Source organism: Amblyomma maculatum, chromosome 1 (genome assembly GCF_055883805.1).
Source record: "Amblyomma maculatum isolate TAMU_Amacu chromosome 1, ASM5588380v1, whole genome shotgun sequence".
Taxonomy (NCBI): Eukaryota; Metazoa; Arthropoda; class Arachnida; order Ixodida; family Ixodidae; genus Amblyomma; species Amblyomma maculatum.
The window spans coordinates 229,679,724-229,706,029 of NC_139344.1; the positions used below are offsets into that span (position 1 = coordinate 229,679,724).

At 42.0% G+C, this 26,306-nt stretch overlaps 1 protein-coding gene across 1 annotated transcript in view; it reads left to right on the forward strand.

Annotated features, from left to right (window-relative positions):
* The first annotated feature begins 14,689 nt into the window (after positions 1-14,689).
* Positions 14,690-26,306, forward strand: part of Vps35 (Vacuolar protein sorting 35) — a 48,042-nt gene continuing 36,425 nt past the window's right edge. Inside the window, exons 1-5 of the mRNA XM_084590515.1 lie at positions 14,690-14,918; positions 15,322-15,520; positions 15,632-15,755; positions 21,668-21,853; positions 26,221-26,277. Coding sequence (XP_084446641.1) covers positions 14,916-14,918; positions 15,322-15,520; positions 15,632-15,755; positions 21,668-21,853; positions 26,221-26,277 — 569 coding nt within the window. The 5' untranslated portion in view covers positions 14,690-14,915. The remainder of the gene's footprint in view (positions 14,919-15,321; positions 15,521-15,631; positions 15,756-21,667; positions 21,854-26,220; positions 26,278-26,306) is intronic.

Consider the following 26,306-nt stretch of genomic DNA (forward strand, 5'->3'; position numbering starts at 1 on the left):
TCTTTTGATGGCTTTAAAGGAGCATCTATAGGTTTGCTATACTTATGTATTTATACATATTTATAATTGTTTTGTGCATGGCCTGCCTGGGCATACGAAATATTCATATGCCTACCTGTACACTTGAGCAACTGTGTAAAGATGTTATTAAAAATGTAGGCACCTGTTACTGGACATTTTCTAGACACATGGAAGGCACCTTTTTCTGGTTTGGGGCGTTTTTGACGTAAGCAGATGTTCTACAGCAAAAGTCTCAAGCACATATCCAGCTTGCTAGCCCTTATGATTTAAGCCTTTGTTCCTGTAGCATGTGTTTTAACATCTTGGTTTCATTTTCATCTTTGTCTCATCTTTCCACTGCTCTCCATAATTTGATACTGGCCGTTTATTCACCGCATATTATGTCCAGGTCCGGGGGCAGATTTAAAGGGGGGCTGGTGACCCTAAAACAATTTTGCATAGGAAAATTACGCTGAAGCTCATTTTTTCGACCAAAAAGGTCCAAGAAACACATGGACTGCCCCCTCCAAGAGCAGCCCATAAATCTTCTGTTGTCTACTTCAGTAGCTGAACAAATGGAAATAAAAGGGTAGGAAGTGCTTGGGATAGAACTATTAGGAACTTTAATTTTGTGAGAGCTGTAATGTTTAGATTGATGCATGGACTCAGTTAATGAAGAAGAACATGAATGGTTAAGCACAGTTAATTATACCAAGTCTTAATTCCGTTACAGTGGAAAAAGGAAACAAGAACATATGATGTACCGTTGCGGACAAAAATAAACGGAGCACGCTATTTTCTTGTAAAATTTTTCACGAGTGGCGTAATTGAAACTGGCAGCCGTAATATGTATGAACCGGTAGTAGACACCGGCGCCTTTTCACTTGGACAATTATTATTTTCTTACATCCAGTGCAGAAGGCGTGATTTTAATTTGAACGGAAAAGCATGCTCCGTTTACTTATGTCCGCACCTGTACATTTCATGATAAAAAAAAAGGCAACAGAGAAAACAAATACACTGTGCTGGTAGCAAAAAATAATAGCAACGGAAACAAAAATCGGAACAAAAATTTTAGGACTTTAGGTTACCCTTGAATTTAAGTTTGTGTTTGTCTTCTTTAACTGCGTTCATGTCAACCTTAAGTAACGCAGCTGTCGCGAAAATGGAAACTTGACACTGTCTCCAGCTATTGGTTGCAGCTTGACTTCTGTTATTGCTGTTAGGCTTTTGATATGTTCAAGGCATTGAATGACTTAAAATGGTCACGGGCCACATGAGGAGTGCACTTCCCACTTCCCTACCCTCTCCTTTCAGCTTCTGGCCCAAGGAGAACAAGAGTTTTTCAGTGTGGTCCATAGAGCGATATTAGATCGAGGCCTTTGTGGTGCAGGTTATCTGTGCCATCATCTGTTACGAGCCGCTTATACTGGCTTGCACAGAAAACCACCAGTTTGCATTGTGACAAAAAAAGAAAATCAGTTCAGTGATAATTAATATGTACCCTAAGTTACCAGAATATCATCATTCACAGCAATAATTTTCCTGCTCTCAATATTAAAGCTTGCATTTCAGCCTATGACCCCTAGGGCCTTTTGTGTGGCTGAAGCAAAAACTTTTATTAAGAACTAATGAAAGGGTCTCGAAGCACTTGTTTCACTTAGCTTTATGCCCATTTTCAATATGCGTCATCCTTTATTCCTATTAATGCAACGAATGGGGCTAGCTGGTTTTCGTTGATGTGATACAGTTGATAGTCTGCGCTTTGTCTGTTCTTTTAGTGTCTTCATAAGTGAACACACTCTGTATGAGAGCTTTCTCACGAGTGTAACTTCAGAAAGAAGAGAAAGAAGGGTATAGCACACTGGGGGAAAGGTGGCTGATTATTGCATGCATTACCCATGCTATGTTGGACCACCCTGTTTAGATTCCCCAGAGCAGCATAGTTGTAGGAAAATGAAAGCCTTAGAGACAGGGCATGCCTGCTGGTTTTGGAGGTCATTTCACACAGCTTCAATCCCAATTTTGGCCAGTACTTATTTGTCTCTTGGCAGAGCTGTTATGGCTAACCATTCACAAGAATATTGAAGGAGTACTGACACAGAATATAAGCTTTTCTTTTAAATGATCAAGCGCTTAATGTTAGCTTGGTAATCACGGTATGTGACATCACATCAATGCAATGAACAAATGTCGTTTACTTTGACCAGTTTTGATTTGATAGCCAAGAGCACCAATATTGTGTGATGTCAAGAAGCATCCGGCAGTGCTGCTTGCGATTGCTTGGACTCTGAAGTCTCTGATGCTTGCAATACTTGAATGTGGGATGTTCGCTCCTTTTAAGCATCTCAGACGATTCTGCTGGCAACAGACCAGTACTGGATATCGGCAACCTGGATGCTGTTTGGCAATCAAACATTTTCGGCTGCATTCATGTTTACATTGCATGGTGCTGCACTCATGAGTGAACCACTTGTGCTGTCATTAAAATATGTGCTAACCTCCACCCACTTGTACTCACAGAAATTGAACCGTTTACATATTTTGACCACAAGATTTTGTGTCAGTACTTCTTTGCTATGCACGTCGTAGACCAGGATGTTAAAAGGGACGGTGCATATCCAAACCTGAATGGCTATATTGCAGCAAGCTAGTGGTAGTCTTAGTGGTTCCTGTTCACTGTTTGACCAGTTGCTTACTGTGTCAAGTTGACTAGAGCTGCAACAAGTTGCTTTTCTTCATTCTCTGTGAAGGCAGCATTTATACTGTGTGTCTGTTTCATTCGTTGCAATCTTGTACTGAGTGCATTTTGTTTAGTATTAACAATGCAGAACGCCTAATGATATATGCCCAACTTAGGCATAAAACAAGAGAAGTCTAGTTTCCTGCTACTTTCATGTTATTGTTCATAACTGTTCAGTTGCTTCCACCGTGCTTATTATTGTTCCCTTTATCTATGACCTGTTTTACTCGCTGCAAATTTATATGGTATGCATTTTTTTTTAGCGCATTTTTAAATTTCAATGTTTTTGTGGCAAACATTTTAAGCCTGGGGAGCAGAACTAGTCAATATTCTACCTAGTCACCAGTTTGTTTCTAAACAGTTACACTGCTTCTATATTCAGGGTATAAATCAAAATTATGGCCTTATTCATGAAATGGACCTTTTGCACTACATTCTGCTGGAGAAACTTCAAGACAGAGTTGTTTACGCCGTCAGGTTTTTATTGTTGTTTTCTGAGCATATGTTTGTACGATGGCTCTGACACTGTGCTGAATTTTTTACAGCGATTGCATTGCACATTTTTTGCACCTAACCCCATGCTGTAGAGGCTGTTACAAACAGGGTATTGTCAGAAATAGATTCCGTCATGTCCTTGCCCTATTAGAATGGTGCAGTTTCGTTCCAAGGAATCAGGTGCGAAAGGAACAAGAACTTAAATTCTCTGATATAGTTGAAGCTTTATAAGAGACCACTGGGCTGCTTCCTAAGTACTGTCCTGTAGAGCTTTGCCACTAACACAGATGGAGATATCTAGGGGACAGACATCCACAAGCGCAAAACATTAATCAAGATGACACTTCCGTCTAGTTCTAATGTTCCATCTCCGACTCCCTTTGTGAATATGCTTGCCGGACTGAGGCTTCATCTTTGTCTGTTTAGTTTTAACAAATAACACTGGGTTCGGGTACTGCAAGAAAGTGCGCCCATTATGCTGATGGCCAGGTGTGGCGTTTTCATGGAGCTTGGAGGTTACTGCTGAAATGTTTGTGTTTTTCCCCCAACTGCTTTCACACATGGTGCAGTACCAACATGACGAGAAGAGACAGTGAAGGTGGTACAAAAGCCCTTGTCTCGTCATGGTCTGTCCACATCAAGTTGTTAGCACTGTGCCATTTGTGAAAAAGAATGCATACCAATCCAACCAACTAACCATCCTATTAAATGTATTCTAGGGTTCAGTCTGTGTGGTTGTTTGGAAAACTTCATTGAAGGTGAAAAACAATATGGGCATACTTTAAAAGCCCTTACAGTGATTTGTGAATACTATTACGGTGTTCCGACATAGTCTGGCTGGGGACAGTCTTGTGCAATGTAATGTACTGTTGACCGTATTTTTTTGTAGGCACTTACTCGTTAAATAAAGTATGTTGTGTTTCTTTTTGGGTGAGCATCAGTAATTAACATTAGGATTCAATAGCTCTACTTGACTGAACTAAATTGGCTGTGGTTGTGCAGAATGTGTAAAAAAAGTAATTTTGGGTAAGTTGCACGATACTCAGTGTTGTTCAATTAGAGTGCTTGAGAACCCTTTCACTCGCTGAAAGCGCTCCCACTGCTTCTGATTGCATGGTTCCATGTTTGAAGGTTATGATTTACAGTGCATGGCTTATTTTTTTTGTTATCGTCATCATTTCTGCATGGAACGTTGCGTATATAGACATGCATATTCAGACATTGTCTCGAAGCCGAGATAATGAGTGTAAATATGTTACTTTTGCCTGATAGGGGCTGTCGAACAGAAAAGGGTGTTGCAGGGCATACCTTTTTATTGCGATAGCAATACTGCACCAGGTTTCGAGCCGTCATGTGGTCCCGGCGGAGGCCACGCTTGACCTTGAACAGCCAAGGAGGAGGAGGAGTAGAAGAAGAAGAAGAAATGGAAGAAGACTGGTAACTTACGCTCTCGCGCCATACTCTTAAAGTACTGTAGCACCTTACGCTGATAGTGCGTGATAGGGGAATAATGTAGCAGGCAGAAGAAGCTTCCGCCGTTGCTATCGCAATTCAACTAGGGTTAACCAGAGTTAAGCCACAACTAATTTATTGTATGTTTTCTAAGTGGTTATAATGTTTTGATACTATTATATACTACTAAAAGGTTATAACTTCCATGCATCATGAGCTACATACATTTCTAACATGTATGCAAATGGTAAAGTTGAACTCGGAATGATTCTAGAAACTTGATGGCATCACTTTTAAGTTAGTTCGACCAGTGGTTTAGCAGAAAAAAAAAAAAGGGCTACAAACTGGTACGAGCAGTTTTGTAAATGACTTCAAATGTGGTAGTATGTATGCTTGTGCCTCGTCTTTATAGCATTTAAGAAAACCTGTGTAAGAATTGAAAATTGCTTCAAGAAGCATTATAAGGCAACTGATGAGGAAGTTGACAGATAGTAAAGGCTGATAGCCAAACAGTTTTTTTAAATTCGGTCATTTCGTCTCGAATGTCCCGAGTGTGATGTTGGACCATCTCCAATTCATCTGAAAAATTTATGGCATTTGTGCATGTAGAGAATAGTAATCTGCCTGAATATTTCTGTCAAAAAATCTTTTTTCATTGTTGAAGCATGTCATGAAATATAAGGCTTGTTGCAGTAAGGACCTGATAATTTTTTAAAATCATATAATGCATCACTGGATTTCCAATTTTTCCTACATTTTCATATTTTACTTCACACTCTGGTTTAATCCAGGAATGAAAAATTGTTTTTTTGTAAACTTTACTTTTATTTCAAGATCTAGAAAATGGTGTGATTTCATGAATTTATTTCAAAAGCAGTATTTCTAGTTGGGCTCAATAAAAATTTTTTTAAAATTATTAAAAAAAATTAGGTCATGATCTGTATTTATTTGCAGAACAAAATGGCAAACACGCAAAAAACACTAATCTTCCTCAACTTAAATTTACGTGCAGAATGTATGCATTGCTGGTCAACCAAAAAAATATACTAGACTCTGTTGATAGTCCAATCTATTGTCTTTTAGCGCGTGCAGTTTCCTTAAAACGATTTTTAAAAAAAGGTAATATTCTTTGAAGTTGAGCATTCACGACTCTGCAAAGGCACTTCTGTGCAGAGCTGTATGCTCAGTGCTCAGACAATACAGTTTGCTTGTTCATGCTGTAATCTGCTCAAAATGCGGTTTGGCCTGACATTGTAGTGGAAAAAAAAAAAAACATATTCAGGGTTTAACTCTTCGAACCAGTTAAGATGTGTGAAAATGCTGTTCATGGTTTGGCATGGTTTGGCATGGTTTTTCTTGGCGGCTTAGCATTGAGAGACTGCCACTGAGTTCAGCAAAATGCTGAATATGTTTAGTTAGTTTGGGCTTTTGGGAAAGGAAGGTGCAGTGTCTGTCTCACTTCTCAGTGGACACCCACCTGCACTTACAAGTGATGGCCTACAATTGGAGGTGCACATATCATGTTGATCGAATTTCTATCGCAAACTAGCCTCTGACTTGACTAGCGACTTGACGCTAAATAGGAAGCGAAATGGTGTGACACCACCCTGAACACTGCACAAACTATGGTTGCTTCGCAGTTTTGGTAGGATATCACATGGCATTTTTGGCATACTTCCTGCTGACATTTTCTGCTCACACTTCCTGCTCATGCCACTTATGAGACAAGTAAGGCACAGTAATTCTGTTACAAATTTTAGTCTCGGGCACACTCTTTATTGGGGCAAACAAACATTGGCAGCCTAGCATGAGAGATATTGCATGGGTTGCTTACAGGGTATTAGCAAAAAGATGGGAGGGATTTCTTTTTGCCATATGAGGCCAAACGACATATGTTGAGTGGATTGCACCATGATCAAGTGAATTACGGAGTCAATGCACTAAATAGTTATGCATTGAAGTGCCTGTGAGAAGTCATGCACTTTGCAGCAACTGCTCAACTTTAAAAATATTTTTCCCTTAAAACAATCATTGTTTCGAAGGAACTGCATGAGCTGCAGTCGGATACAACTTAAGTTTGCATCAGCCACCTTCGCATTTTTTCTCCATGACCGAAAGTAGTTCATTGTTAAAGCTTCTTGGCTTGTCTGAATAAAAAGATAACCATCAAGAAAAGTTACCTAAGCACAAGAATTTTGATGACATAACTTGTTTGGTGTGATTAGATGTCAAAAACTGATTTTGTTTGCTGCTCAATGGAGTAATGGAATACCATTTCCCATAGTTGGCAACTATTGTTTTTAAGTTGTATTCGACTATACAGCAGGCAATAGATTGCACTGTCAGAAGAGTCATGATTGATAAGTGGACGGCCTGTGCAATCTGCAGCCAAAGTTGAGGAAGGTTGGTATTTTTTGTCTGTTATTTTCTAACAAACAACTGCATGATGGGTCAAATCACTTGTCCTTTAGCATAAGCATCTTGCCAATTTTTAAAAAATTTCTTAACTGGGAAAACATTTTGACCTTGCAATAAATTTGCAAAACAGTGTCATTCTTCAGGTATTGAAATAAATTAAAATGTGCAGAAAACACTTGATTAATCTGGGGATTATACTGAAGTGTAAAGGAACATGTGAAGACTTAGGAAAAATCGACAATCCAGTGGCATGCAAAATTATTTTTTTTTTTAATTTCTGAACCCTGTAGTTCACACAGAAGCTTATAGTTCAAGATGTGTCTGATAATAAAGAATTTTTAACAGAAATAACTGGCAGATTAGCCACAACTACTATGGATTATTTTAGAGAAATCGGAGATGGTCAAACGCCACTCCTGGAACAGATGGAATGACAAAATTCATTTTTTCCCGCCAAAATACTGCATGTCAAATCAGTTGAACTGTACACTCCCACTTGTAGAAATCTACAAAACAGCAAGCAGGCGGCTATTTCTAGCTATTTTCTAAGGCTAGAAAACATGCACAAACAAGCAGCATATTCCATCAGTCATCTGTGCAGTGCAAACATTTTTTCATCTAACTTCATTGACACTGAAGATATGGGTGACAAAAATTAAATCGCTGCTGCACCCGCATTGAGGGATTGCGTAAGCATTCTTTATGGAAGAAAGAAGGGACGAAAGAGGTTTCCAGTTTGTGACGTCTCACTAGGACGTAATACCCCATGGAAGTTGGGTACGTACCATGCGATTCCTATTTGACACCCCTTTGGCTATTTCGATATCTGATTGACTTAGGAGCTCTAATTAACTAATTGCACTTCATGCACCTAATATTTTCTGCAGTGAGATTTTTTTTTTTTTTATCGTCTATCTAGTGCAACCATTCCTTTTCTTATAACTCGTTTCGTTAGAATGTCCTGTCAACAAACTTCTGGTGACACAACCTTGAAAGCATACCCGACGTTTGATTAACCTTATTGTCTAACTGATTACTCTGCATGCACCGAATTTTTTCCCCAGCGAGATTTTTTTATCCTCTGTCTAGTGCAACCATTCATTTTCTTATAACTCGTTTTGTTCGAACGTAATCCTGCCAACAAACTTCTGGTGACCCGACATGCCTGACGTACGTACGTCTGGTTGACTTGATTGGCCGTATAATTACTCTGCATACACCGAACGCTTTCCCCGGCGAGATTTTTTCGTTCTCTATCTAGTGCAACCATTCGTTTTCTTATCACTCGTTCCGATGTAATCCTGGGGATAAACTTAGGTAGGTAGGGGTCTTTGGGTTATTCTCGGGGGGGGGGGGGGGGGGGGGATACCGGACACGGGTTATGCCGGCCTTAATTCACGGCGGCTCTCTTGGTGTCCGGGGGGAAGGAGAGGTGGAATGTTGGGAGGGGGGGGGGGGGTCATCATCTTGGAGTCGCTCTCCTTGTCGTCCTCGTCATCGGCTCCGTCGTCAACGCTGTGGCCAGCAGGTCAGCAGGCCCGGTGGTAGGCTACAGTTGTGCAGCCAGGCCGGACTCCTCCAGGAAGGCCAGCAAGAGCCGGTGGGCTGCCAGGGGGCTCCTGGCCGGGAAGAGCACCTGGTCCTCTGTGGCAGCAGGGAGTCCGAGGGCCCGGTAGCCTGCCTCCATCTTGCGACGGTGGTGGGCGTGTGCTGGGCACACACAGAGGAGGTGCCCCAGCGTCCCTGCATCACCGCAGGAGGGGCATGCTGGGGAGGGGGCCCGGCCACGGACATACAGCTCCGTGGGCGTCCAGGAACCTCCGGTGCGGAGGCGTAGGAGGAGAGATAAACTTGGTGACACGACCTTAAAAACACATTAAAATGGTGCTCCTCCTCTCCCCTTTCAACTCTGCGCGAAAGTCGCGATGGCTGCATCCCCGCCCTGTTATGCCTGTGTCACTTCGGAGCGCCCAATGGGAGGGCCCACCCAGAAAGCCCAGTTGCCGTCAACGGGAAGAATTGGAGGCTGCATACGCGCGATGAGTCTCTAATCAGCGGCGAGCGGTCGCCAGAAGCACTTGTTAAAAATTTTGTAAAAATATAGGGCCCACGCAATGCTTTTAAATTTGATTCAAATACTCGCGAAGACCACCTACACGGATTCGTCGTATTTAATTACTATACCCACACAACCAGCAATATCCATAGGATCTTCACAAAAGGTCTCAATATCAAACGTCATTTTTGTACACCCATGCGATGTCCATGCGTCCATTATTAAAAGATCATCTTTTAGTGGATATCCTCATGACCTTACCTTTGTGTGGTCGTGAAGATATCACACAGTGTACGTAACTTCGATGTTATAATGTGACTTTCAGTGGACATGCATAGTTCAGCAGATTTCTGCTTTAAATTTTGATTCGGACTAAGTGGATAGGCAGACAGTGTCTTCAAGTAAAGCCCCTCAATTTCATCTTCAAAACCCTGTTGTCCCTTCTCTGCCTCTCCCCCCCCCCCCCCTCTTCGCGAGCGAGAAGACGCGGTCCGCAGATGACTCATGCCGTAGTGCATGATAAAAACGTGGGCAGCTCGTGTGCCGGAGAGGTTGAGGAGAACGTTGGAGAGGCTCGCTGCCTACATTCGCGATCAAGAAATAGTGCATTCTTTGTGGCGAGCGAAAAATATTAAATGCTTTGCCTGCAGGCTTGTTGTATGAAACATTTGTTATGAACATGAATAATGCGTTTATTGGGCGACGCGCTGTCACTTTCATGATATCTTCGGCAACTCTACCACAAAATTAGCGCGGAGTAGCACGCCTTTTTTTTTTTTCTTTGATGGCGTCCGCGGCGTTCGTCTCGTTCCCTTCCCTGCCTCCGCTGCGCAGCCACCACAACACAATAGCACAATGCACGTGTTGTCCCTGCGAGCGAGAAGACGCGGTCAATTGACGTGTGTCCACAGATGACTCATGCCGTAGTACATGCCTATTTCAATACACTCAGCGGGCAAGTGGCGTCGGCGTATTTTGGGAACGTCTGCTAATCTTGGCGCTTCCGAGTATTGCAGCTTGCGCTTGGTGTAAAGTTCTGCACCCTACCAGTACATTCCTGTACAACCGGAAGCGATCCCCGGAAGCCGGAAGTGTCATTGTGCTTGGCATGCATATGTTGCATAGCTGACACAAGCTCACATCGCCTCAACCGCTCTCCGAGTTGCTGGCAGCCGCATATCGTCGCACGCGCGTCACATGGCCACATCTTCGCTGACGAAGTTGACAGCAGCAGTCATTTCAAGTTGTTAATCTCCCTGTGCATTGCCTTGTTCATGGAGTACGTTTCTTCAAAGGTACGTACGTTTCAGCATCACCTAAGAGCATGACTTTTTCTGCTATGCCTAAAGCAAGAGCGAAGACATGGGCAGCACGCGCAGCTGCGAGGAATACTCGTGCCACGTTTTCTGCTCTTGGTGAACCCGACGAGTGTGCAGAAGTGCATAAACCAGAAATGGTAGTTGGAGAGCTAGCCTGCAATGACAGCCCGGAGCCCACCTCTGTCATGTTTGACCCAGAGTTTATTCCCGCCCAGCCCGGAGCCCACCTTTGTCATGTTTGACCCAGAGTTTATTCCCGCCCAGCCCGGAGCCCACCTCTGTCATGTTTGACCCAGAGTTTATTCCCGCCCAGCCCGGAGCCCACCTCTGTCATGTTTGACCCAGAGTTTATTCCCGCCCAGCCCGGAGCCCACCTTTGTCATGTTTGACCCAGAGTTTATTCCCGCCCAGCCCGGAGCCCACCTTTGTCATGTTTGACCCAGAGTTTATTCCCGCCCAGCCCGGAGCCCACCTTTGTCATGTTTGACCCAGAGTTTATTCCCGCCCAGCCCGGAGCCCACCTCTGTCATGTTTGACCCAGAGTTTATTCCCGCCCAGCCCGGAGCCCACCTTTGTCATGTTTGACCCAGAGTTTATTCCCGCCCAGCCCGGAGCCCACCTCTGTCATGTTTGACCCAGAGTTTATTCCCGCCCAGCCCGGAGCCCACCTTTGTCATGTTCGACCCAGAGTTTATTCCCGCCGCGCAAGGATCACCTGCGTCATCGGAACCTCTAGCTTTTTCTTTAATCTGCGAGCCATTTTGCGCGCGTCGCCTAGCAAATCTGCGAGCGACATTGCTGATATTGACATAAAGTCCATTTTGCGGGAGTGGATATAGAAGAGAACATTATGCAGAAGGCTGCGACCTCCCTGCTATATATATTTTTTTAACATCACTTTTTGCATGCCTTCATCGCACAATGGGTTGCTGCTTTGCCATTTTTTGTTCAAGTTTTTTTTTTTTTTGTGAAAAGCTAGGCTGGCTCTTATTAGATCACTTCAGAGAATAAGATTGTTGTCTTGCCATGCGTGCGGTGCCAGCTTGTTCACACTGTATATTTTTCTGGATATTATGAAGAGTGTATGAAACTCTTTTCCATTCTTGCTGTCATTACGCTCTACTTCTCCTTGTTTTCCCCTCCCTGTTCCTTTAATTCCACTGGCTGCAGCTCAGTACTCAGGTGCTTAAGTTATTAAATAGCAACTGCAGCGGCTGGTAACAATTTTTCCTTCTTTTTGGTATTTTAATAATGAACCACAGCTACTAAACTATTGTATTTGTTTCAGTGGCTGCAAGGTCAAACATGCGGTATGTTGCAACAGTGGATGATGTGCAAGCAGCTATAAAGAAATGGCTCCAACATGCTCCATGCAGTCTTAAACAGCAACAGGAAAGGCTTGCAAAACAAGGTATGAAAATTTAGCCACTATTTTGTACAAAACTGCATGGCTTGAACAAATTTAAATGAGCGAAAGCTCAACCGTGATTTTGCATGGTTTACCAAGGCTGTACACGGTTTGAATTAGGGGGGTGCTCAAGCTTCTCATTAAAAGTAGATGCGAGAGTGCCTTAACCCCACCTTTTCATTCCGCTATTTTTTTTTTAATTTTTTTAGTTGGTTTTTGGGGAAAGGAAGGCACGGTATATCTCACTTTTTAGTGGACACCTATGCTTAATTAGGTTGACGGCATTCAGTCCCAGCGAGTTGAAATCTGAAGTTGCAGCCTGAATAGTGCAGCTTACACTCTAAAACAACTTCCAACCTTAACTGAAAAAGTGAACACAAATTATTAACTATCCTTGTTACAGAGACAACAGGTTGGGAAATTTTTACATTCCTTTAACTACGGGCACGGTGGAACTACGGGCTACGGGCATGTTAATAGGCTTATTTTCTTCGCACTTAAAGGTTTTACACCCATTTTTTTTTCACTGTTATATAGCTGTAAGTTCTGTTGCCAGCTTTCAGACAAGTTTGGTTTGTGCATGCGGCCTTTTTTTGTGACTATTTTCTGTTACCTGTCAATTTCTTAATGCGCCACTTTATTGTTCACTTCATCTTTCATATTTTCCAGGAGGCACAAGCACGGACGCAAACTGAAACCCATGAAGAGAGGAAGGTGTTTGAAAGCTTGCAGTCTTTTTGTGAATAAAACTATAATTCACGCTATGTGTTTTGCTCAACAGCTATCGCTAGCTTTGCTAAAAGTGCATGCTTGTACATCTTGACAATGTTCATGCAATGTCCAGAGATTGATTTGGCAACGTCCTCTAGACATCATAATTAATGTCCATGTGGACGTCCACTGTGAGGCAATAGAGACATCTCTGGAATATCCACTGGACCAATTGTGGGTATTTATGGAGATCCTCTGAATATTAAATATTTTGAGGGGTACATTTTATGGACATCTCCTGGATCTGATATGGTTGTATGTATCAGGCAGGTACATAAGTCGGTTTTGGTATGGTTTTCTCTCAGTGAAGTTTGTCCACCCGTTCTTCCAATGTATGCACGAAGTGTATTAAAAATAGGTGGTGGTTACTTGGCGTATGTTATAGTTCGACATAACGGGGTTTCGTCTCGTGCTTGGTGGTGGTGCGTGACGCCGGTTTTCACCAAGTGACCTTTACAGATACTGCGCCTTTCCAAATTTCCTATAAACTAATTTACAATTGAAGCTAAACGTTCACTACGCTAGGTAAAGCCGGTCTTCGCGTGGTACTAAATTTGACCTTCAAGTGACCTTGACCACTGGATGTCCACCCGAAAACTAGTGCCGAAGTACTCGACTGCGTTTCGATGGAGGCGAAACGAAAGCGCGTGTGCTGTTGCGATGTCAGTGCATGTTGAAGATCCCCAGGTGGTCGAAATTACCCCGGAGATCTCTTCGGCACATCTTCCTCTCTCAGCTTTCGCTCCCACTTTCCTCCCTACCTTCACGGCGCAGTTCAGATTTTTTTTTATTGACCTTCGAAGTTTTCAAGGTCAAATTTGCTTCCATGCTGATGGCTTGAAAACCTACAGTAAAGCTTTCGACTCAAAAAAAAAAAAAAAAAAATGGGAGGACGCAACGCGATAGCGTTATTGCACCTCGTCGAGAAAACTTATTAAACGCAAGGGTATTGGGGCATCCTCGCACCGGAACCCGCGCGGCCCGAAGGGGAGAAGCGGGTGAGCGAAGATAGTGATCTAAAGAAAGGAAAGACGCTTGATTTTACAACCCGTGAGGGTGCACGGCGAAACTTCTTGCTTGAAAGTTGCTTTTTATTTATGAAGTGCATGCCGGGATTTATCGCTCACTGCCAACGACGCCGACGACACCGGCTTTTCTGCGACACGAGCTCCTTAACGCTACCGCGTTAAAAATAGGTGACGGCGACCAGCAAGCGTTATTTCCCATCGGTTGCCGTCACTGTCTCTTGTTTCATGATTTTTTTTTTTTTTTCTCGCTAGATGCTATGGCAGTCATCTTTGGCCCATGGTTGGAGACGCGCGAGCATCAATCGTCCACATGCGCACGTTCCCTTTCATATTGCTTGCATTTGCTTGATCATGTACACAGTGCGAAAAAAGAATCTTTTCACAGCTTGTGTGGGCAGCGTGGGACAGAGTGGCGCAGCAGCTGCCGCACAGATCGTAAAGTCGCCTCACCTCACATCTTAACCAGCGTGCACAGAATATGCGAGGATCGGGTCGCATGATATTATTGGGGTTCAGTCCAGCTCAATCGAAGGCAACGTTTTATACCATCAGAGGCCACAACTAGGAGCAGGGTGGCCGACGGTATGTCGCCAGAAAAAAAGAGTAAAGAAGAAAACGACGCCTTTTACTAGAAAGTAAGTGGCACTTTCTATTTTTTCGTTCCATTTGTTTTAGTGAACTACAGTATAAGCAGTTAAGTTCTTTACGCCTGCGTTTTATGAACCTATCTAAAAATTTGATCTACACTGCACGGAGTGCAAACGGAAGAGCTAGTAAGAACTAGTGGCAATTCGGTCCTTACTCGCTTACTCCACAACTCATCCACAAGCTACAGTGCTACAGTCATGCAGTCACTGTTACTGTGCTCTAGACACATGGAGGAAGGAAGCGCTCATGGCGCTCACGTCACGTGATGAGAAAATGTTCACCAAGCTAGTGGATTCTGACATTAGCCTTTCGTGCTTTGTCCGCTAGGGGGACTAAGGTCATGGCTTCAGCTAAAATAATTTCGGTACCTGCTGAATAGTGGCTCACCACTGCTCGACGTGAGAGTGCTCTTCATGGTGGGCGTCAATCGAAGTATTTTTAACGTGTTCACGGTGGCGTACAGCCTCAGCACTCAAGCTGGTTAAGTTTTAGGCTGCGTAAACGTTATATTATTGTATTAGAAAGTGATTGAGAGGCCTGATTACTGTCCCGAAGCATTGGCTGCAGACATCCAGAAATGGTACGTACTAGGTATACTTGCGTTCATAAATAATACTTTGAGGCATTGTTGACCGATTTATGAGACGAACACTCTCTTGTAGCTGGCTGTGGCCAGTCTCTCAATTTTATTCGCACCTCTCTAAGCGGTCACCAGTCCGCTTTAAACGTCGACCTGATATGATGTGCGATCACCTCGGCAGAGCTTCACTAAACTCGTGCCCGTGTCGTCGTAGTTGGGTTAAGTGGCTTGACGTGTCACCTTGTGATATAATACACAGCATTTTATGAAAATGACGTTTGAGAGTGAAATTTCTTGCCGGAAATTATGCAGAGTATGTTGAATAGTGTCGAGTCTCATCGTTCGCTACAGATGCCGCGCGGTTAGCTGCGTTAGTTCAAGCTTATACGTAATTTTGTTGCAGCCTCAGACGCCACAAGCATCTCCCCAAGAAGATCAAGAAAAGCTTCTTGATGATGCTGCCAGCATTGTCAAAGTCCAGGCATTTCACATGAAGCGCTGCCTTGATAAAGGAAAGCTTATGGAAGCTTTAAAACATGCTTCCAACATGCTTGGTGAACTTCGCACATCTCTCTTGAGTCCTAAAAGCTACTACGAATTGTGTATCCTTTCTTTTTGTAGTTCACGGTGCATTGTACACAATTGCGTGTATAAGTTTCAGAGTTGTGTGCATGAGACTTGTTTTTCGATTACTTCCTTAAGTTTTTGTACAGACATGGCAGTCACTGATGAACTGAGGCACCTAGAAATTCATCTTCTAGACGAAATTCAAAAAGGCCGCAAGATGTCTGATCTCTATGAGCTTGTGCAGTACGCCGGCAACATCATTCCTCGACTGTAAGTTTAATTTTAACTGTGACTCTGTTATCTTTTGTAAATTCTTTTGACATAGTGCCTTAGCATACTCCATATAATGTGCAACATGCAAGCTGTGACTGAACTGATATAATGGCCTGTTTGCTTTGTGGTACTAGAGCATGCAGTCGCACAAGGAAGGGTTACTTGCTGTAATGTTTCACAGTCGTGATGCTTCATGCTTACTGAAGTGCTTAGCTGCAGAACATAGCATGCTTGGCTATACTGCTAGTGAATGTGTGCCATTACCTCATATGTGGCAGCTCTTCAAACAGCTAGATAAATCTCACTTTCCTTTCTTGAATATGTTATCCATAACTAAATTCAGAACCTGTTGTAATCTTCTAGACTACTTACCCCTTGTGGCGTATTTGTTCAGTAGTTTTATTGCTGAGGGGTTTGAGGCATTGGTTTAGTTGTGCTGTCTTTACTGTTTACAAGCTTGGAAGTATACCTATGATGACCTGATATTGGACTTGGCAGTTTAGATGCCAAAATGTGCTTGTGATGGACAAGCTATGCGTTCTATGTGAAAGCAAGTAGTGAAAATTTGGGTGTACGTTTTGTCATAGGAAAACTGCCTAGTGGTGTCATTGATTTTTTAGCTGTTATTCACCTAACCATTGGGTCTGTGCTCGAGTGGGACAATAAGAAAGCTGCAGTATCCATCCTCTCATCTTGCAATCCCCTTGAGGGACTAGGTTTCAGTTTTTAAAGCAGTTTTCTGTTTATTTATGGGAACTTTACTTAGGTATCATAGAGTTAAAGAAAAAATGGGAAGTTTTCCACCTATTCCGTTACTTACTGCAGGGTTTAGTTGCCACCATGATATATTATAATTGATGCTTCTTTCCATGTAGTTTATTGAGCTTTTTCTGGGAACTATTTTAATTATTCAATCAAAAAGTTTTTCTTTAGGTGAACAGGAAGGCTATTTGGGAGGACTGCTACTTGGCAGCTGTCACAAACCAAGCTTTTTAAATCTATTGCTTTGCAGCATTGCACGATCGCTGACTTTTATCCTTCCATATTGAAACCAGCCTGGTAGCTCGAACTAGAAGGCTTGCTTCAATATAGAGAGGTAAACAACTGTCTTAGCTGAAGACTTCAGTTTCATACCTGAGGTGGCTGCCGTGAATAAGTTCAGAAAATTAATTTCTGTGGAATTAGGCTTTTATTACTGCATACTTGAGGGAAGTAAACATTCGAATACTTTAAGGAATTGCTCCATGTACTCCTTCCTGGGCTAGTAAAAATGAAGGATTCACTAATCCCCAGGCTGGTTGTGTGCATTTCCTTGCTGAGAAAGGTCAGCTTTGTGATTTCAGTGTGCGAAACATAAATGTTCTTCAGAAGTTACTGTCATCAGTACTCTTACCTTTTGTTCCTCACACATTCTCTTTGTTAAGCAAAAGCTCCAAAAGTGCTATTAAGTACTGAGACACATTGGCCCATAAATGCTTGTTTTATTTAGGCTGGCAGTTCCCAGGTAAGTATTCGGTTAATATTAGTCACTTCTAGTTATAAGAGTGGCAAGATACCAAAGGTAATCAGGTAACCTCTTGCCACATAGTGTTTCATATACAGTGCAGTGCATTCTTTTTTTGGCCTAAGTTATTCTGAACGGTAAGTGTCACAGAATGAGCTAGCTGTCTGACAGCCATGTACAAAGTAATTTGACCTTCATTTGAATGTACATGGAGGTAGCATTTTGTCATTGCAGAAATTTGACAGGTAGTGATTTCTTTAAATTTTACTGGAGGCACTGTTTAAAAACAAAAAAAGATATTGGGTCATAAAGGAGCTCTTGTGTTCTGTTGCAACATCTGTGATACGATAACCCTTCAGACTATACTCCGTTTCATACATCAAGTGCAGCATTGCCAAAGCTACAGCTCTTGTTCGCGCTCTCCGCATCCGCGATGAAAAATAGTGCCTGCTCTTGACGAAAGAAAATAATAGTTATTTTGTCTGCAAGCTTAATACATCTTACATTTGCCATCAACTTCATAAAGAGCACCTTTTTTAGGGAGAAAAGATCGGATTTGGTGAATTTGTATGTTTTTTATGTCGTTTTCGTTCGTGTCTCGTTTTCGCTGCTTCGCAACCTTACCAGCTGTGCCCTCCACGCTACGCATCTCTTTTCGGGAAAATGGTTCTTCGGTGCACATTTTTTCTATAAGATCCGCAATGCGAAGATGTCTAGGCATGCGAAGCAAGTTATTGCAAACATGTATGCTCGGAATAGGGCCTGTTTCCGCAGGAACCACTCGGCCACAAAACGAGCGCGTAGTGATACGCCTCCTTTTTTTCTTGCGGACTACTTGCGTAGCATTTGCTACGTTGCACCTGATGTATGAAACTGAGTATACATTATGTGAAAGGTATTTACTTGCATACTACACGTGATGCAGCATGCAGAGGTAATTTTGTCCTCTATGGCATTTCATAATTTCAGCAGCAGGAGATTTTTCCCACATACTTTTTTTAGTTTGAAAGATTAGTTGCCCCTCCTAATTAGTTATTCCTTCTAATTAAAGTGGGGATAGGACTCAACAGACACAGGAGAGGGGGTAGGCAGCGAATGCAATGGCTGGATGGCATCCTTGAGGCATTGCAGCATAATCTGTGTGATATTCGAAAGGTAGTGGGTGACCGGACGGCTTGGCATGGTATGGTTTATAAGGTCACAAAGTGTCAGACATGATTGAATGACTGAACTGAACTGAGGACTCAAGCACAATGTATTTCTTAACATAATGTAAAGTTGTATGCTGTGATTTGACCGGTGGCGTAGCAACGGTTCTAGTGCTGTACTGACTGCAGAGGATGACGACAGCAATCTCCGGTTGGAAGGAGGAAGAAAAAGTGTGGGGGACAAGAGATAAAGCCAGAACTATTGTGTAAAGGAAGGAGGGCAGCAGTAATCACTGTTCCTGAAGTAGCAATACCTAAAGATTGGTCAGCAGCTTAATAATAATAATTGGTTCACAGGAAAGGAAAGGCGCACTATCTGTCACACTTGTTCTGTGGGCACCTGAACCGTGCCGTAAGGGGAGGAAAGTGGGAGTGAAAGAGGAGCCATAGTGGAGGGCCACGGAATGAAGGTCAGCAGCTTAGTTTTTTTCTTTAGCAGCTTACAAATGAAAAAAAAAAAAAAAAAAATGTATTTAAAGGGATGCAGAATAAATTGCATCTGTCTAAAACAACAGATTGTTTACAATGGTTACACAGTAATGACAAAAGATGATGGAAGGCAAAGACAATGACAAATTTGCATGGGAAAAGCATAGTGCATTAAGAAAATGAACTACCTGTGTCAGCCGCACAAGATAATGCTTAGAGGAATATCAAATGAAAAAAAAATTAGCTATACGAAATACAGTGGTGGAACTGCTATTCTAGTTGTGCGGAACTGTGTCAACTGGAAAATTGTAATTGTTCTACATGCTGCTACAAAATAATGTGTGCTTGCTTTTGTACCACACCCGGGCCAAAAGGTAATTGAGAAACTTTGACAAAGCTGAAACCGAAGCTGGAACATTTACGTGTTCGCAGTATGCTTCTTCCATGACTGTTGTACAGTATTTTGCGTTTTTATCGTGAACACTTTAAAAAATTTTCCCACTTCAACCGCTGGCTCGTTTGTAGTGAAGCTGTGCACAGAGCTTGCATATAACGGTAACTTTTGTACCGTGCCAAGTTTTACAATGATACTTACTCGGTTGAGCCGTGCAAGATGCAAAACCGTAATCACCTGCATAGAAATCGATGAACTGAAACTCTCAAAAGCCATTTCCTAGCTGAAGAGCGTTGGTGGTGCCATCTCTTTTCTGCAGTGGAAAGCGTCACGATAGGGCGCCGAATAAAGGTTTATGAATGAATGAATGATGGAGCGCGTTGCAAGTTACACAGGCCATTTGAATACGCCGTTGCGTCATTTGCATGACCACTTTCATTTTCGTGACAGTGACCACTTTCACCCTGCAGGATTTTCATTTATTAGAAATGGTCTTTTAGGCCAATTCGTGAGTGCACGATCATGCAGGCACATCCAGTAGGGCACAGCCCATGCTTCAGTCACTTTTGGATACAACTTACACTCCTGTCAATAAGTTAAAGCATCACATATTTCCTGTAGAATTTCAACTGCGAAAGCTGGGCACTAAGCATGCTATGTCTTGCTGAGACAGAAGCATTTGGATGGAATTCCTCTGCTAGTGCTATTCATTTCCAGGCGTTGTTGCGGGAGTATGTGTTAGAAATGGTGCTGCTTGCATTGTAACCCCAGCCACCACTTCTCATTTCTTTCTGAACTGCTTCATTTCATTTCATCAACAGTGTATTTTGGGCACGTTCAGTTTCAAGGATGTCATCCTTGGATTTTGTGATTTTTTTTTTTTTCATGTATCTATTATTTCTTAGCCTCAATAAAAGTTACTGTGTTTAGTCAATCTTGATCATTTGCTAGTTTTTTTTTAAAGTATGCTTTAGTAAAAAATTAAATGTAAGGTTTGATTTCTTTACAGTGCACAGGGAAAATCTGAGCTTGCTAACTTCAAAAAGCAAAATTTTGCTACAACTGCCCCATCGCCTTTTTTAGTATGGTACTGGCAAAATTGTCTGACAAAATGTGTGTTGTTTTTTTCTGCTACAGAAGCTGCAACATTTTCTGTAAAATGCCATTTTCCCTGTCGCAAAGCATGAAATTTCTGCTTCAGATTGAAATTTTGTCTGTTGCAAAAGCTGCTACAAGAAGCTTCTTGTCAGTTGCACCACTTAACTATGGAATAAAAGCACTCATCAAGGCAGCCAACAAATGGCTCCGTTGGTGCCGCTGCCAGGATTTGTTTATAGTGGAATGAATGCACTGTATACCGCCCTTCTGTATTCGGGAATTAGTTTATACACCCGACCAGTTTCAAGGTGTTGAATTGAGAGAGCATAGCTGGAAATTCCAGAGGTTTAGAGGTGTCATAAGTGCTTAGTACCAAATTCTTATTTTTTAGATCCAATCTGGATAGATATCTCCAAAAATATCTTTAGGAAATCTCCATTCTATGATCTAGCATTATAATTTTAGTCCAATTAGGGCCTTTTAAATGCTATTTTATACTTTCACAAAAATGCCTCTAACTTCATGGTACTGTGTGCGTACGTGTGTGTTATTCTGCTAAAGGTTTGCTACCACATGGCTTTTCTGAGAACTCAGTTTGATATGGGTCTTGGCATCCTAAGTGGAGGTTACTGCAATTTTCTTGAATGAAAATAAAAATTCATGTTGTAACTTGTTTATAAATATTTTCAGAAACTAGCGAAGAACGTAATATCTCGGTTTGAGGCAAACTTGTATTTTTCGGTGTAGAAGATGTACCCCTTGTATTCCTTTTTTTGTCACATTAAAGCTGTGTCAAACAGATTTCAACAGCTTTTCTTGCGAAACGAAAATAAAGAACTTCTAAAACTTGCCATTGTATATGACACACAAGTAAAATTTTTGTGATAAAGATGAGTCTTATGAACCGAAAAATGTGGTAGTTCAGTGCAATTCAATTACTTCTTGTTTGAGCAATGCACCTATTGAAATTTAATTTTGCAATAAGGGTTAGCTTTTGTACCAAGGCTTCCTTCAGTCCAACACTGTCCTTTTGCATGCTATTGTCAGTATTAATAATATTGCCATCCTTTTGGATATCAGTGCACTCGGGATTGCAGGGTGGTGTGGAAAGTAACCTGTAGGGGCTGATTTTTTTTTATTGCCTTCGTCATGGTAATGTATGTTCCTACCATTCCCACTTTGCCTTACGTCTCAATTTTAAGTGCAATGTCCTTCCCTGTTTCTTTTTTTGCTTGCTTTTTGTGAAATATAATGGATTGGATATGCGCTTTTATAGGTACCTTCTTATCACTGTTGGATTGGTTTATATGAAATCGAATGAGCACTCTAAGAAGGACATCCTCAAGGATCTGGTGGAGATGTGTCGAGGGGTGCAGCACCCATTAAGAGGGCTCTTTCTTCGGAACTATCTGCTGCAGTGCACCCGGAACATTCTCCCTGACAATGAAGAGGACTTGGCCCTGTGAGAGCTGCTTGTGTTTTATTGGTAGTTTTTCCATGGCAGACGTGCCCTCTCTGTACTTATAAAACCCCACCTTTCACTCCCTCCTTTTTCACTCTTTATTAGTGAAAATGTGAAGAATAATGCGAACCTTGCACAGCATGAAACAGTTACCACACTACTATTCCAAAACTTTTAATCATTTTCAATTTCATTCCAGTCATTCTTTATACACCTTTTGCAGAAGATTTTTGCAAAAAAGGGCAGCAAGAAAAAAGGGCAGTTACCATGACAATAAGCCTCGCCACCTCTACAAAGGGCTACTTGTAACGGCTAAAATCATATAATTGCACACATATAGAAGTTCGGCATTTCACGAGTTGCTTAGTTATCACCGGATGCTCCTCTATCTTTAGCATTATTTATATCATACTGTGAGACTGTTACAGGCATCAGTATGAAAGCATATAAGGCATGAATAAGTTCAAAAAAGCCATAGCGTGATCAAAACATCAGAAGTGTTTTATTCTTGTGCATTGGGAGGGGGGGGGGGGGGTTCATATGATGCGTACAAGTGAAGTGTCAAGATGTTTATCTACAGCTGCTTGCCGCTTGTTGTTGTTGTATTCGCTGAGAGAGGGGCTTTGATGTAAGGCATATAGTGCACTGAGGTTTGGTTCCAATTGGGAGGGGGGGGGGTTCATATGATGCGTACAAGTGAAGTGTCAAGATGTTTATCTACAGCTGCTTGCCGCTTGTTGCTGTTGTATTCGCTGCTGAGAGAGGGGCTTTGATGTAAGGCATATAGTGCACTGAGGTTTGGTTCCATCCTCCTGCATGTTTTTTTTTTGTCCAGCAAATTGCTATTACGGCATATTTGCTCGAAAAAAGACGTCTTTAGTGGAATGATATGAAGTGCATGTAACTGATGAAAAGCCTGTCTCAGAGTTCTTTAGGAACAGGATTAAGTTCTATGCCTTTTCTTTTGGATAATGTAAGCAAGGTAGTAACTGCAGGAAAAGATATTTCAAACTTTTCAGATATTTTTTTTAATAAAATTTGAATATATAGAACCTGAATATTAGACATTTCATAAGCTGCTTAATTAGCACCAGATAGTCCTCTAGCATGGTTTATAGGAAACTGATGTATCATACGAGTCTGTACTGGGCATCAGTATACAATTGTAATCATTAAAAAGTAGTTTTATGTGTTTTAGTGACTGTTCACTTATGCTTTCATGGCCAGAAGGAAAGCTTTATAGCTGTGAGCTTCATATAATTGTTCCAGCTTTTACACTATTCATTTGATCTAACAGAGGTGCATGAATGAACCCATCTTTTTTTACTCTGAGGTGAAGGGCAGTTTATTATCAATTTTTAAGAATATGGGTCACAGGGATTATTATGGGATTAAACTTGTTTGGGTAAATGCACTATTATAGATTTTCTGTTGAATGCATAGTATGATTACTGTCTGTGACATAATTTAATTTTACATGGTGTTGTTTCTTCTGTCTTTGTTTTAGCACAGCAGATGTAACTAGCAATATTTCTCTTGAGCTCGGTGATCATTTGTTTGAAGAAGAGGGGACTTTAATATTATGGCATCTTAAGCAGCTGTCTTGTTTGATAATGCCTCACAGAGGAAATTTATGCCATTCATCCGCATTTTAAACTTCTCTCATTTCTACCAGTGGTTTTGTCCAGCTGGCGCTTTCATGTGCACAGAGTTGGTTCAAAACTGTCTAAGATATTGTGGAGGTTCTTCTACCCAGTTGAAATATATCTTTATAATCTTTTCTTTTTAAATTTGCCCAGAAACTACAGCTCAACGTTAGTTACTAAATTGGCACAGATATTCTCTTCAACCGTGGAAATGAAATCTCTTTAGAAACCTGGTGCTGTGTTGTTTGATTACCGCTGTTCATATGCAAATACATAACTCTGCCTTTTTTGAAGTGTCTCCTCATTTATGACTTGCTTTGAGAGCGATAGTGACAATTGGTTGCAGTATTTTAAGATTGGGCTTATTCACATTTTCGGGAGCTGCAAATGTCAACAAGGTAACAGCATAGCTGGAGGTGCACTGACAAAGCTTCTGTATGATTTTGCTTGAAACACCGTGTATGAAAAACTTCTGTGCTATTTGTGGGGAAATAAATTTTTCACTGAACTCGTCCAAATATGCATTTTGCACCTGCTAGGTCTTACTGATGCCAGTCATACTTGCGCATAATAAAGCCATACCTGTTTAATTGCAGCTGCTTTTATCAATTAGGTATGCATACTTGTCTTTAATTAACAGCCTAATTAAATATCAGATTTATTTGGACAATTGGTTTGATCATATATTAAAGGGATACTAAAGAGATACTAAAGAGAAAAATGAAGTGGGCTTGCATCGATAGAATGCCAGTTCCTGACTAAAAAAAAAAAAAAAAAAACTCTTGCTGATAACAGAGCTGTTATTAGGTAGTAAAGAGAAAGAACAGAAATACAGGTATCGCCGTCACAGCCGAAACGGCAGAGACTCGCAACTAGAAATATGTGACGCGCAAGGGATCCCGGAGGCTGTCAAATGCGAATTATGTTGCTCGTTTGAATGCGGTAGTTGGTTTTGTCTCGAACATAACATGTTTTTATCACACGTAAACGACGGCGAAACGACAACGTAAATGTTGCAAGGCAAATATAAAAATATACAGCGCCACAGGCAGCCGCTTCAGTTTCGGTTATGTTCCGGCTCAGGCACTTCGTGCGTGCTCTGATAGTTTCGTTTTGGACCCGCGGTGCTTGAAATATGAGCTCTGAGCAGCAGATGCGCCTACCCTAAGTGCTTATCGAAGGAAGATCATGAATCTGCACCATGGAGGAAGAAAAAAACTAGGAGGGAGCGCGCCCAGCCTCCGCAAGCCAACCTCCTTTGACGCCGCTCCCTTGTTATACTTTTCTTTCCTACGCGCAATGATTCGTAGGAATTTAGCCAACATAGTTGCCAGACTCAAAAGCAGCAGGGTACATGGTATTCTGTAGTGACTGTGGATGTCCCAGCGGAAAGTCTACCGAAGTGGACTACCGAAAGTTGCGCGTCTCGTCGTAACACATAAGTTACTTTGTTTACAAATGTTTCATTGTACTCGCAGGTTTATAGGCACACTGGTGCGAACCTCGGGTAGATTTTTCAACCACGGGTTCGTCAGGAAGGCTACGGATTTGAAATAATGTATGTTGCATGCTGGCAGCAGCAGTACATGCATTTGAAGTCTGCATTTCATAAATGAAGCAGACGAACATACCCTAACAAGCAAACGTCTCGTTTCTCTAGGAGTGCGCATAACAAGATACTCACAGTTAAAGTGACAGCCCCAGGCAGTATATCCTTCTAGCATCCCAGCACGCAGCATTTCATATGAATGCTTTTGTTGCTTAGCTAGTTGGTTTGATTCCATGCTTGTGAGACTCGGCGCGCAAAGGCGAAGCACAAGAACACAAAGGACAACTGGACAAACTTGTTCTTGACTTCGTGCGTCGAGCCCCGCACGTTTTGAAATGCACGTGTGTACTGTGGCAGTGGCAGCTCCTAGGGCATTGGCCCGTCTAAAGGTCCAAAGTTCCATTTATCGTCTGCGCTCAGCGCGCGCCTCAGATTTCTAGCCCAGGCATAGGTCGCGTAGTGAAGGCATTCCTCCAGAGCTGAGCGTGCGAAACCCCAACCGAAACTAGCTACCGTCTACCGCTTGCAGTGTCACATGACTGCTAAATTCCCATGATGCTTTCCATTATATTTTTTATGACTAGGCTTCCCTCTTAGCCCGCCGCACTCCCTTCTTCCTTCATGCTCTGCACGCACCTGCGAAGTATTCTCCGCTCCCTGCGCGCCAGCAATCACGGAGTCCCCTCTTGCGTCATAGTGTGCGTCATTCTACCCTACTACGTAGTAGGAAAGAACCAGTTTGAATTCGACTGGTGGGGAAAAAAAATACCCTCAACTTCTTATCGCAATATCTCTGCAATAATTCGATTTTTTGCTGCCGGATATGCGGCGAAAATGTCACGAAATGCTGTTTATTAGATTTTGATAGCATATTTAGGTGTCTTTAGTGTCCCTTTAAGAAAGCTCCCCTTCATTCAAACTCTGCGTAACATAACACGTTTCATCCCCTTTGAGTTTGAAATACTGATAGTTGACTGTATATTGCTTGATTAGACTGAGTATTGCTTGTTTTTCATATCATGGTAAATATATTGAAGGCAAAGACTGTACTAATATTGAGTGTGATGGAAGAGTATTTTTTTTGCTCATTGTTTCACTTTAGCTGACTTTGTGTGGCATGAATATGGATGGTACTCCTTTTGATAGCACATTTGTTTTTTCATGTTTTGTAGGAATGATGCGAACCTGAATGCTGATGGAGGAAAAGTTGAACTGCTGATGTATTCAAGGTAATCCTTTAGTCAAAGCTTCTAGTTTT